At 29.4% G+C, this 13,226-nt stretch overlaps 1 protein-coding gene across 9 annotated transcripts in view; it reads right to left on the bottom strand.

Annotated features, from left to right (window-relative positions):
• Positions 1-13,226, bottom strand: part of LOC145258267 (E3 SUMO-protein ligase PIAS2-like) — a 319,485-nt gene that overhangs the window by 28,458 nt on the left and 277,801 nt on the right. For 6 of the 9 annotated variants that reach the window (XM_080116258.1, XM_080116255.1, XM_080116257.1 and 3 more), the window contains one exon: positions 6,212-6,498. In XM_080116258.1, coding sequence (XP_079972384.1) covers positions 6,212-6,498 — 287 coding nt within the window. Of the gene's footprint in view, positions 1-6,062; positions 6,499-13,226 lie in introns of those variants that run through there. The other 3 variants (XM_080116260.1, XM_080116262.1, XM_080116259.1) reach the window with 1 other exon arrangement.

The raw sequence follows: 13,226 nt of genomic DNA on the forward strand, positions 1-13,226 counted from the left end.
CAGTTTGTCTTTTCTTAATTCCTTTTTCATTTTGTCCTTTGTTAATCACTTTTTCGTTTGAAGGCACCCCCTCCTTGTCCATGACATAAGCAAGATGGCCAGAATACAATGAATAAAAAGAAAAACCACTTGATCAAATTAAGTGACATTTTTTTAATGAGAACTTCATTCCATAATGGGTATGTACAATATATATATTTTTTTTATATTTTCATTTTTTTAATGTCTTGATTAAACTAAACAAGTACCTTTTATTTTTATATATAAATTTGTATTTATAAAATATATTTTATAAATTTAAATAAAAACTTCTTTTTTTTTTAAATTAAAAAAAAAAACTACTTTTATAATTCCATGAACATATTTCTTATAAAATTTTAAATAAAATAAAAACTTATTTTAATTTTGTTATTAAAAGTGCAAATAAAGACTAATTGTTATTTTTATCTGTACAAATTTTGGGTATTTTTATTGTATATTTATATTATTTGTATATTTTTCAATAATGTCCTTTTCTTATATTTTATTTCAATAAATTGTTTCACAATAGAAAATACTGAAGAACAATAAAAGTGAAGGAACTGATTTGCCTTGTCACCGCTTCCAGTAGCAACTACACTGGAAGTACATTAGCTGACTATTACTTTTATGATTTGGTTGGTAATTCTATCCAGAGCAGACATTGGTGCTAATGAGACTTACATTCATTTTTTTACTTATGGAAACTTAAGCTTCATAAAACTGCCTTTGCAGCAGCATGTAAATAGGATAATTAAAAAAAAGAAACATATTCAAATGTGAGATATGTTTTATTCATATGTAATTTATAGCAAACATATTTGAAAGAATTTGTATGTGTATAAAAAATAAAAACATATATATATATATATATACACACACATACACGTTCATATGCATGTCAAATTTTATGTATACATGCATATATATATATGTAACAAAATGTAATTGTCGCATTATCAGAATACTTATAAATAACAGCAAAATAAATATCTATTACAATGATCATAAATATTTTTTGTTAGTTTACTATTTAACTGTTACTTATAAAACGAAAACTGTGTTTGCAACTGATATGGGAAGGTGTAAGGGTTGAGAGCAATACGGGTGACTCACTTGAGAACGGGTTAGCGTTGTATGTCACTCGGCCGAAACCTTGGCACCTCACCACAACAGTCAGCATCACATCAAAAGAAGCCGCGCATTTGGAGAGGAAGAGGAGGAGGAGGAGAAGAAGCCTTCTACGTATTTACCAGATCTGTTGGAAATGAGAAAACTAAATAAATGCAATCAGAGCATTTATTGTCACAGCTGACCCTTGATTGATATAAAATTGTTTCCACACAGACACACACAGATGCCACAGTTTTCATTTACAAGAAAATATTTGTTTCTCAATGAAAATAGCAATATTTTTATTTTAAAAATAAGTTTTGATAAGTCTATAATGGATAAAAAAAATAAATGAAATTAACATAAGAGCAGAATGATTGATTGGAAAAGAATATGATCATCAGCATTTGTTAATGTATCATTAACTGTTTTTTTCTGACTTTTTCCCCAATCTTTTAAAATCCTTTATATATTTATCAGTTTAGTTACTCTTATAATGAGAATATATAATATTCTAACATATAAAGTTATCTTTTTTGAAAAGTTGTACCTAAGTAGCATTTAAGTTGATATATTAAATTTTCTTTCTGACAAGACAATTATTGTTCGTCATTGTTGTGTGAAGTTATTGATACTATAATAATGTACTCAGTTATAGTTTATTTACAAAATTACTGTAGTCCCATCCAGAATATCAAAGAATTTTTCAGTTATGAGAAAAAAAAATTAAGTGAAATCAATCAGAAGAACTAATTTTTGGAGAATATAAAAAGTTGTCACCCTTACATCTAAACTTTCTTTCCTTTTTCTGCATTAATTTAACGTGTAAGCAAAATTACAAAACTAAAATAACTTTATCGCACCCCAGGTAACACAAAGCAGATACAGCTAGTTTTATATATCCCATGATCATAAGCTAAGGTCATTTGCAAAACTAAATATATTTTTTAGATGTTATCAAAATTGTCCTGAATTTCCCCATAACAAAATTACAGAAAAATCTTTATGAAATACATCCCTGTGATGGAATGAAAAGATCATATTCTAAAAATCATGAAAATTAACTAAATTTTTTAATATAAAAAAAATCATTTTATAACAATCTTATGCAATTAATCGTAACTCATAGCCATTGCAAGGCTGATTTTGATCTCTTTAGTTTGAGTTATCTCCCTTTGTTTCTTAAAGAGGGTATAGCAAGACACTTTGTCCTTACTTCCTCATAAAATTTGATTTTCTTGGTCAAAATACAAACTATGTAATCAATATACATAATTTTTGGAATATACCATTTCCATTCCGTTGTAGGTATATATATATCATACAGATTTTTCTTTATTTTTGTTTTTTTTAATATTACGGGGAATTCTAGACAAGAACCAAATTGTTTTTGGATTACTAATTAAGCAATAGATTATTCAAAATATCATTATATACTTATAACCCAATATTATAAAAATTATTAGAAATCAAAGGTGAATTTTAATAAACTCAAAAAAAATCAAAATTCAAATATACTAAAACAGTGTTGGTTACCAAAATTAATGTTGAAATAAAATTGTAAATTTATTTATTTTTTTTTTCTGAATCACTGAACACACCTAAATTTTAAGTTACATTCTTATCCAGCCAATCATAATGTTAGTTTCTGCTCAGATATATTTAAATTTGAGCACTTAAATAAAAATTTTTCTTTCGTTTGTATGAAGCAGATAGTACATATTGAAAAGATTATTTAAATTTTATTTCATGGAAGCAGATCAAGTATTCAAAAAAAAAAAAATTGACTGTATTTATACGATTAACTGTTTGGTAAAAACAGATTTACATTTTTTGTTTCTGCTTTTTTTTTTTTAAGCCGATAACCAATTCCAGTTAGCTGGTGAGAAAATAATTATGTGAAAAAACAACTTCAACAACTTTTTTCACATCACAATTCTTTATTTAAAAAAAAAAAAGAAGATAAATAAATATAATTTAAAAAAGTATAAAGAAAAGTAAAGAAAGAAAAAAAAAAAAAAGAAAAGATGAAAGAGAGAAATGGAAAATATGAGAGAAAAAGAGGAAGATTTATTTAAGCAGTTGATAGCAACCTATTCATTTGCTGATCCATAGCCAGGTGATTTTGTGGTTGTTGTTGGTGGTGGTGATGATGGTAGATTCCTAATCAAGTAAAACTTCTCTGGTAAATAGAAACACCTACATTCAATAGTTTAGGGATAACACATATGCAGCACATACATAAAGCCTAACAACAAAATAACAATTGGATATGCAAGTTCATTAATTGACAAAGCTCGTTTCAGTTTCTTTTTTTGTTTATAGTTGCCTGAAGAATTCAAAAATAAAACATCTTTTCTCTCCTTTTTTTTCTTTTTGTATTTTTTTAGCTTCCATTTCTTTGGTGTTCTGGCTTCTAGAGCTTTTCAACATGAGCTTACACTTTCCAATTATTTTTTCATTATCTTCTACCATTCTTTGTGTCATTCACATTTATCCCCTCTTCTTAAAGTAAAAAAAAAGTGATTTTTGTTTCAATCAATTGGCATAACTATATTGGCACATATTGATTGTCACCACATAATATCCATCAATTCATATTTTAATTTCATACAAATTCCTAAAACAATAACTCTACATATTAAGAAAGCATTCTATGTCAAATCAAAATAATATTAACTAAAAAAAAAAATGGATGACTTATTTACATGTCTCGAACTATTTTCCTAATCTTCACCCATTGTACTCTGCATCCTTGTTAAAATGCCTTTTATCATTTGCGAGTAATTTTCTGAGAACTGTACACTTTACTTAATCTGCTGAGCATAGAATGCTTATATTCCATGCTCATATCAGTTGTATCAATTGTTATTTTTTATGTTCCTTAACCAAAGATTGAACTCACGGCTGCTCATTTAAAATATCTAATTTCAATACCTTAATTCACTTGGATATGCTGGCAAGTTTATAAAGGTGTTTAGTTTAAAGAATATAAAGTGAATCTTGGGTTTACTTTTGGCCACCTCATAACTTGTTTTCCTTGCACTGTCTTTTAGTCCTCACCTTTCATGAGCAAGATTTCTGAGAAAGGAGGAAGAACTTTGTTTTCTGTGTCAGAATCTATCCATCTCACATTCATTCTTGGCTATTTTTTTTTTTTTCCTGAAGTAGTATTTTTCTAACTCCTTACATTAGTTTCATGCCTTATCTAGAGTGAGTTCCATAAAAAGAGCAAGTTCTATCGCCAAGCTGTGAGTTCAATACCTGATGAAGGAACTTAAACATACAAATAACTGATACAAGATATAAAAAAAAAAAAAAAAAAAAAAAAAAAAAGAATGGAGCATGGAATGAAAGCAACTTACCAAAGTGTTAAGTTAGAAGTTACCATCAAATGACAAAAGAAAGCACCTGAAGAATAACAGGGTATATAAGCGTTGGACAACTGAAATGTGTATTCTGGAATTTCTTAGAAACTGGAGAAAAAAAAACGAATAGGGTGAGTGCAATATTTTCAAGGAATGCAAACAATTTCATTCAGTTTAAAACACTGCACAAATACGTTTTTCTGAAGATTCGTTCGATAAAATACATGACTACTCAGTTGTTCTTCATCGCCTGATATATTTATCATTATTGTAAAAATATTTTGAATTTAAAAAATCCCTCAAGAAAAGAATATTCTCTAACTTTTTTATTATTTCAAGCACTTTAAACTAAAAAGAATCACACTAAGTAAAAATATATAAATTTTAATACAATTCATAATCTATAAGTATCTGTACATTTATTCACAACATTTTTAAAATCTATACCAGCATAACATTATTATTTAATTGTATGTATGAATTTTTATATTAATCTGTTTCAGTTTACTTGGAAAATTGTAATAAGTACCCTCCCACCCCCCCGTTCCAGCCAGTAACCATATTTATAATACTAAAAAGCAGTTTTACCTTAAATCCTATTTATTTCTTTTGACATTTATGTTTACCCTGTTCTTACCTTATCTTATATTACAGAATCATATTTAATTTACTCTGATAGTTACAAATAAAACAAAATAAAAAATCCAACTGTTAGCACTTGGGTTATTAGTAGGTAAAATATGTCCAAGTTGTATATAAAACATGTTTAATGGGTCTGCTTATGTTATCACATTTAAATAACAACATAGTTTTTGTATTTGTGAGTAAAAAAAAACAAAAAAACTAGCAGGTGTGTGTGTGTATATATTTTGTTTTCAACCTACTTTTTAATTAACAAAAATATAAATGGAAAAAAAAATCAGTAAAAAATAATTCTATCCATATTTCTGCATACCAGAGATTCATTTATTATTATTGTTTCCAATGAACATATGCAACCATTACATATGCCTTTTTCTTCTCTTTATACAAGGGTAGAAGGAGGGGTAGGGGGCAATAAAATAGATTGAATAATACAATAGATTTGATCTTTTTTATGGTGAATGTCAGTGATGACAATTTCTTCAGATGAGCATTTGGAGATTTCAAATCCAAATGAAATATTAATACCATTAGCATTTTCTGACGGCTAATTCTTGAAAATGGTTTAAAGAAATAGGACTAACCCTGTTTACAAGACATTAGCTATTAAAATTTGAAAGAAAAACAAAAGTTATTTTTATAACTACATTAAAAACAATTATAAAAAACTTAAACTTAAGAGATACATGGGAAACTTGTTCAACATGTAGAAGTCAAAAAACAAAAAAACGGAAAAAACTTATATAAATTGAATAAAATGCAAATGGTATTGAGGAGGAGGAAGAGGAGAAGGAGGGGGGAAGAAAGAAAGAAAATAGATGCGTTAATGCTTTTTGTAAGAAGACCTCTCGCCACCATCGCTCAGTCAGTTTCATCCTTCTTTTGGCTGGCAACTCTTCTGATAGGTGATATGAAGCCAAATTTCGATAGTCTTAATGACATCTTTATTTGTCCAAATAATACACTAGTTAACACACATGCACCGAAATATGTCTTCCAGCCACAGGAATTCCGAAATCTATCGTTCATTGAGACAGGAATTCAGATCGATATAAATTGAATTTCATTACCACATGGGTTGGGCGCTGTGGTGCTGCTGCTGCTGCTAGTGCTGGCTCCTTGGTAAATGGGTAGTTTATTGAAATTGTCTGAAATGTTGTTTGAGGAGATTTCTGGAAAGTTTGTAGGGCCTGAAGGCAAGTACATAGACCGGGGTGATTTCAACACAGGAGATGATTGAGAGCCATACGAGGCTGAATTACTGCTAGAAGTGATGACAGGAAGGGAAGGCTGTGCCAGGCCATACACGTTGTTGGAATAGGCCGGAGATGAATTAACGGAAGGAGCAACTGACGATCTGAAACAGAATAACATACCGTTAGACACACACACACGCACACGCATAATATGAGAAATTAATATTCATGGATAGTAATTTAGTGCCACATGACTGTGAAAACATTTTTTGCTTGTGCAAAGATATTATTTAGTATACATATATATAATTTAATATATATAATTTTTTAAGCGTACACATAGGTTTATGTAGTAGCTCAACAAAGTAGTATACGACTAGAGTTCTTAATTATAATCATAGTTATTCAGACAAAATAACCCATATTAAATCCAAAAACACTTTAATAGACAATTGTTTCTGTCCATTTTGAAAGTATACATGTTTATCGTTTAGAAAATTTCATAAATATTCAGAAAGAGGTTTCATCAGTGTATAATTTGTGAATAATGCAATGATGAAGCCTGTTCATGAATATTTGTTTACCATAAAAATCATATTTCTGAAATGAGCACAAGCAATCATTTGTGAATAAAGTGTTTTGGGATGCAATATGGAATGTTCTCTGAATAATTATGATTATACACACACACACAAATATATATTACATTAAAAAAATTGTAAAATAGAATAAGAAAAATTTTAATGAAAGACTTGTTTAACAAAATATACTAAATATTTAAGAATGCGAATTGGAGTGGGGCAATGTGATATCCAGTTGCATATTTTTGTTCGTAAATACATTGCTTACTTTAAATCTAAATGAATGAACTGAATGAGAAAAATTCATTAAATTGAAAAAAACTAAAATATTTGAATGCAATGATAAAAAATAATTGGAATATCGTCAATTAAGTATCAATTTTGGAAATTCTAACATGCTTAATCTCACTTTTAGCTGTGTAAGTTTAACTGATTTCTCTATTTTTGATATTTCCCGTCCTTTAAAATTTATTCAACATTTTTAGCCCCTACAAGAACATGCCAAATATTGTTTTGAAATAGACTAAACTTTTAATTTAATATGATCAATTTGTTCACCTTGATTAGAGGTTTGAGAAACTAGTAGAGCCCACTTCACTGGAGATATGTATCTCAATAATCTGATGAAGAACCTTTTGACAATTTTAATCATGTATCATTTAAAAAAATTTTTATGGATTATCATTTGAAATTTTTACAGACATATAGTTTCAACATTTTGCAAATGATGTATTCAAATATTTGGATAACACATTTCCACATAGTGGATTAGATGCTGAATGATCACCAAAATCTTTTGATATGGCTTGTTTACATTTTTTTCTTATAGGGATATCTAAATTTAGTGGTTTTAGGTTTAGTAAACTAATAGGTTTATAAAAAGCAGATTACATAAGGAATTACTGCTTGAAAATGTACAAGGATTATGTCTTTTAAGTGTTTTGAAGATGGATATCCATTCAAGCACTTATTGTATATTGTTACATAATAAATTGTTTATGGGGCCACAATTAGCTCACCATTAAATATGATGACTGCTACATCTTATCAAATAAGAACCACTCCATTGATGACTATTAAAAAAATCCTCATATGACTCTTTGTTCTGCCAATAATTTACAGCAGCAATGTTCTGGGTCCAGTCAGAAAGTGCAAACTTGCATCATTGTGCTTTCTCAAGTGTCGTTGAAGGCCACTAGCTGATCGGCATGCTTTAAGGCATCAAGAGCATGACAAATTGTGATTATATATTTGTTTTGGAAAACAAGATGTGTCTAAATGTAATTGACAAAATCTTTGACAATAGAGTCCAGCTACACGCCTACACAACCAGAAATCTCTACAACTGGTTGTGCCTGTTTCCCTCCTGACTTCAACATGGATGTCTTCAAGTCCAACATAAACAAATTCCTGATGAACCGCCCCCTTAAGTAATGACACTTTATCAAATCTCCAATACTAATGAATACTGCAACACTATCCCATTGATTACTGTACACAAAATAGCCCTTATCCCCGAGTGGCTTCTGGGCTTTGATAAGTGGTGACCTACATGTAAAAAAAGTTTTTCAATACCAAGCCTGGCTGCTTCAAAACGTTCAGTGTAAATCTGTGCCAAATTCTCCTTTATACTAATACAGAAAATCCTTTTTCTGTTGTCTTCTGCTAGGGTCTATTGCTTGAAATAAGCTCAGCATAAAACAACTGTTTTGCAAGTCTGCAGTCATCAATCTGAACAGGATTTCTATAATAATACAAGTTGCTTAAACTTCTCAGTGAAGGCAGGTGTACAGCCAAATTTTCCAAGCACCTTCCAGAGACTCATGGTTGAATATCTTGGTTAACAGAGGCAATATATTTTTCTAGAAGCTGTATAGCAGAAAATATATGTAAAACCAGACAGACGCAAGAAGGACATCTGGACAGATATACTTTGCTAATCAATTTAGCAAGAGCCATGCAAATAACTTTCCAGCTGCTGCTAGCAGTGAAATATCACAATTTCCACAATTTAACCTTCTGCTATTTTCTGTTGTACAGCACAATCAGATAGCATCTATCCAATTTTGGGCAACTGGGTCACCTCACCTTAGTGACCACCAAAGAAATGGACAGCACAATATTTATTCAACAGCTCAGCAGGAATGTCATCTAACCCGACGGAGCTTTATTTGAGTTGATTTATTATATGCACCCAACTTATATTCTCGAGAGCTGGTTTCATATCAAGTTCAGGACGAATACTAAGAAATACCATCAAAGCAAAATCCATATTGGATGAATTGTAGAAAAGATCATGAAAATGTTCATGCCTTAATCACAATTTCATCTGAGGTCTTCAGAACAATGTTGTTCCATCTTTTGCAAGGAGTGGTGTAGTTGAAAAACACCTCAGTCCATATGCCTGACGAAGCAAGGCATAAAAGGCCTTAACATCCATGTGATCAGAGGCACCATCTCCATGAAGATATCAAAATACTGTTTGTTTTTTATTTGGTGCACACATCACAGAACCTTACTCTTCATAGAGGAGATGTAGATAGCAAGAGCCAACCTATTTGGAGAGTAAGAGTTGGGAAGTTTTAAATTAGGTTGTCATTTCTTGTTAATTTGAAGGTACACTGGAGTTATTAGCAAAACAGTCTCCATGTTTGGGTCCCTATTAATTCAAGAATCTCAATACTCATTTTGTACATGGTATCTCTTACTCTCTCTCTCAATATATATAACACAAACACATATACACTACAGTTTGGATTCTAACGAGGACAAACACATTTATCAAAACTTTGAAACCAACCTTTTTTTAATAAACAAAATCTAAAGAATGCAATATAAAAATTATATTTTATTTTGGAATAAAAACACTTTTGTTCCATTAATGATTACCAAAGCTACCTAGCATTGCCTGGGGGCCATAAAAAAATAGAAGTGTGGGAAACATCTTTATCTTAAATTAAAACTTCAATCTTTAATCCAATAGCCTTAAGATATTGAGAAAACATGAACACTTAGCCACAAAATATTTTCCAAAGCAACAACTAGCCTGTGAGCATAACATCAGCTCCCATTAATAAAACTGTCATTCTTTACTAGTTTTCAATTAGAAAAGGAACATATAATCTATATCAATATCAGAATATTTACTGGTTTATTTGGTATAACTATAAAAGTGTTTAGGGATCAAGGTTAATTTACTGGTCAAGTCATACCAAGAACTTTGAAAAATTTTACTTGATGACCAAAATTGCTAAAGTTTGGTAATGAAGGAATTCTGAGGAGGGAATGGTATCTTCTCTTAGATCTCTGTATAGTAACTAATGAAAAGAGAGTCTTCAGTCACCCTAGAGTATAGTCAACCTCTTATTCGACAGTAATTAAACCATTGAAAGATTTCTATCCTTAGAAGAATAACATGATCATAAGGAGTATGAAGCAAAAAGATACCATCTCTTAAAGGTAATAAATATAGAAAATATATAGTTTGCAATTATTCAAACTATTATTCTTATCTTATTATTATTGTATCCACAACGCGTTGTCTGGTGTAATCTTTGACCTTCAAGTGCATCTTATTGAATTTGCGAACCTGAATCTGCCAAACTTGGGAACCTGGAGAAAATTTCAAACTGAACCCTTTGTTCAATCCACAGGGATATAGCTTCTCATTTCGTCAAGACATGATGCAGTAGAAGTGTTAATTTTTATTTTTACTAAGAACTGAATCACCAACCTCCAAAAAGACTGTCACTTAGAACTAATAGTTAAAGAACACTTCAATGTTAAGTAAAATTTCTGAAATATATTTTGAAATAAAACAATAAAATCAGATGTAGCTGATCATACTGAATTAACTTAAGAGATTAAAGAGCAACACTGAAATCTGTATACAAGATATTTGATATGAAACTCAATATTACAATCACTAGCATGGAAAAAAGTTGCATGGAAGCTTTTTTTTCTTTTCTTTTTTTAATCTGATTGTATTTGATTGTATGAAAATACAAACTTAGAATACAAAATACACAAAGAAATGCAAAATGAAACAAAAATGCTTTTTAGCTAAATTCATTAATGATTAATACTGAATGCAACATAGGCAACTAAAAGCAAAAATAAAAATACTGCTTTTTTATGAGACAAAAATTTGTTGAATTTCAAACAAAGTTGCATCTAATGAATATTTGTAAATGCCTGCTGGGACATCCCAGTTGTAATGAAAAGGTTAAAGCATTGATTAAAAAAATATTCTAAGTGAATTCTACCTGGAGGTTGTGAGTTCAATCCCTGAGCTTGGTTTCAGTGGAAAGTAGAGACAGTGTCAAAGTAACTAAAAAAGAAAATTAACTGATATGAACACATGAGAACGATCGATACATGTGGATTGAATAAAAGGTTGAGGTGGAAATTCCGGCAAGATTATTAATTATGATAAAATACCTGTAAAAAGTGGAAATCCAAATAGCCATGAATGTATGAACCACAATGAGGATAAATAGCTGAATTATTTAAATCTTTTGGAGAAATAACAAAAGGAGTTTGAAAAAATTAAAAATATTTACATTACAACTTTATTCTTTTTTTAAAGGTGGGATACATGATCGACGCATAATGGATACTGTTATGGATTATGAAATCAGTCATGCAGAGTTTGATTCCTATCAGATCCACTGTTTATTTTCAAACTAATACTGTCATGAAAGCAGGGATGTGAGTAGCCAATAGAAATAAAAAAAATTATAATTAAGAGGAGTTAAAATTGTGTGTTTGAAAAGGATAGCGCAAAAAAGTCAACTTGGATGATATATTAGTGATAAGTACTAAAAACACATGAAAAAAAAAAAATGGAAACATGTTACATTACTGAAATATCAATCTTAGTAAACAAGAAAGTCAAAATTAAGAGAAAGACACCAAGTGCATATGTGTGTAGGGACCAGGAAGTCATTCCTAGATTAAAAAAAGCCATCTAACATGAATCGTTTTTATCCTTTACAGCAAAATTAATATTTTCAGTTTCTGTTCTTAAAAGGGGCAAAGGCAAACAAAGCTAGACTAAACAGAAAAAAGAAGAGAAAAAAAAAACAAAAAAAAAAACAAGAGAAAGACAGATGAAATGAGAGAGAAAGAAAATAAAATCTAGAAAAATATTGAAGTATGAGGACTTAGCGATTTGGCAGAAATCAGCCTTTTCTTATTTATAAAGAAAAAAAAAAGATTTTGGATCAGTTACATTTCAAGGACTCCACAAAATATGTAAAACAAAAGAGACGCTCTCAAGTAAACATTGGTTGATTATCGATGCGCATTGCATCTGTAAAGAAACATAAGAAAACAGTTGTTTGTTTTTTTTGTTACAAGGATCATTTTTAATATAAGGAAAGATTTATTTTAAGAAAATAGGAGGGGGTGATATTAAAGTTATTTCTTAATACAGCATGCATTTTTTTTTTTATTTACAAAACGTTTTAATAAAAGAAATGCAGAGATTGTATCTTTATCATTCTAAATTCATTCTTTTCAATCATCTATATTTAACATTCTAATAAGCATAATCAAATTTTTTTTCTTTTAAAAAATATTTTACATTTTAATATATTTTTTGTTTTTTTACAGCGTGCATCAAAAGTCAACTAGTGTTAACCTGAAGGTGTCTTTTTTTTGTTGCTTATTTTGAGGGGTCCTTGTAACCTAATAGATCCTGGATTCCAACCAAGAAATAGGGAATTCACATCCATGAGAGGCTCAAGCAATTTAAGTGGAAATAAGACTTTTCTGGCTAAAAAGTGGAAACCTCCTAAAACGCAGAAAACTCACATCCCTGGAAAAAATATGAACGGACAATAGCTTTGGTAATATAAAAACTTGTGTTCAATTAATTGTATGCATAAATACAGTTTTTCAGTATTAAATAACTGAAAAAGGATTGATTTGCAGTCAAAGTAATAAAAGGAGTAAAAAGGAATGAAACAAATGTAGAAAATTTTATAGAATGAACAAAGTTGCATTGGATATTAAATATATCTTTTAATATTTGTCATAAATCTACAACAAAGTTGCATTGGATATTAAATATATCTTTTAATATTTTGTCATAAATCTACAACAAAGTGCATTGGATATTAAAAATATATCTTAATATTTTGTCATAAATCTACAAAAAAGTTGCATTGGATATTGAATATATCTTTTAATATTTGTCATAAATCTACAACAAAGTTGCACTGGATATTAAATATATCTTTTAATATTTATCATAAATCTACAACAAAGTTGCATTGGATATTGAATATATCTTTTAATATTTG

This window comes from Euprymna scolopes, chromosome 33 (genome assembly GCF_053919585.1).
Source record: "Euprymna scolopes isolate OS-2025 chromosome 33, ASM5391958v1, whole genome shotgun sequence".
Lineage (NCBI taxonomy): Eukaryota > Metazoa > Mollusca > Cephalopoda > Sepiida > Sepiolidae > Euprymna > Euprymna scolopes.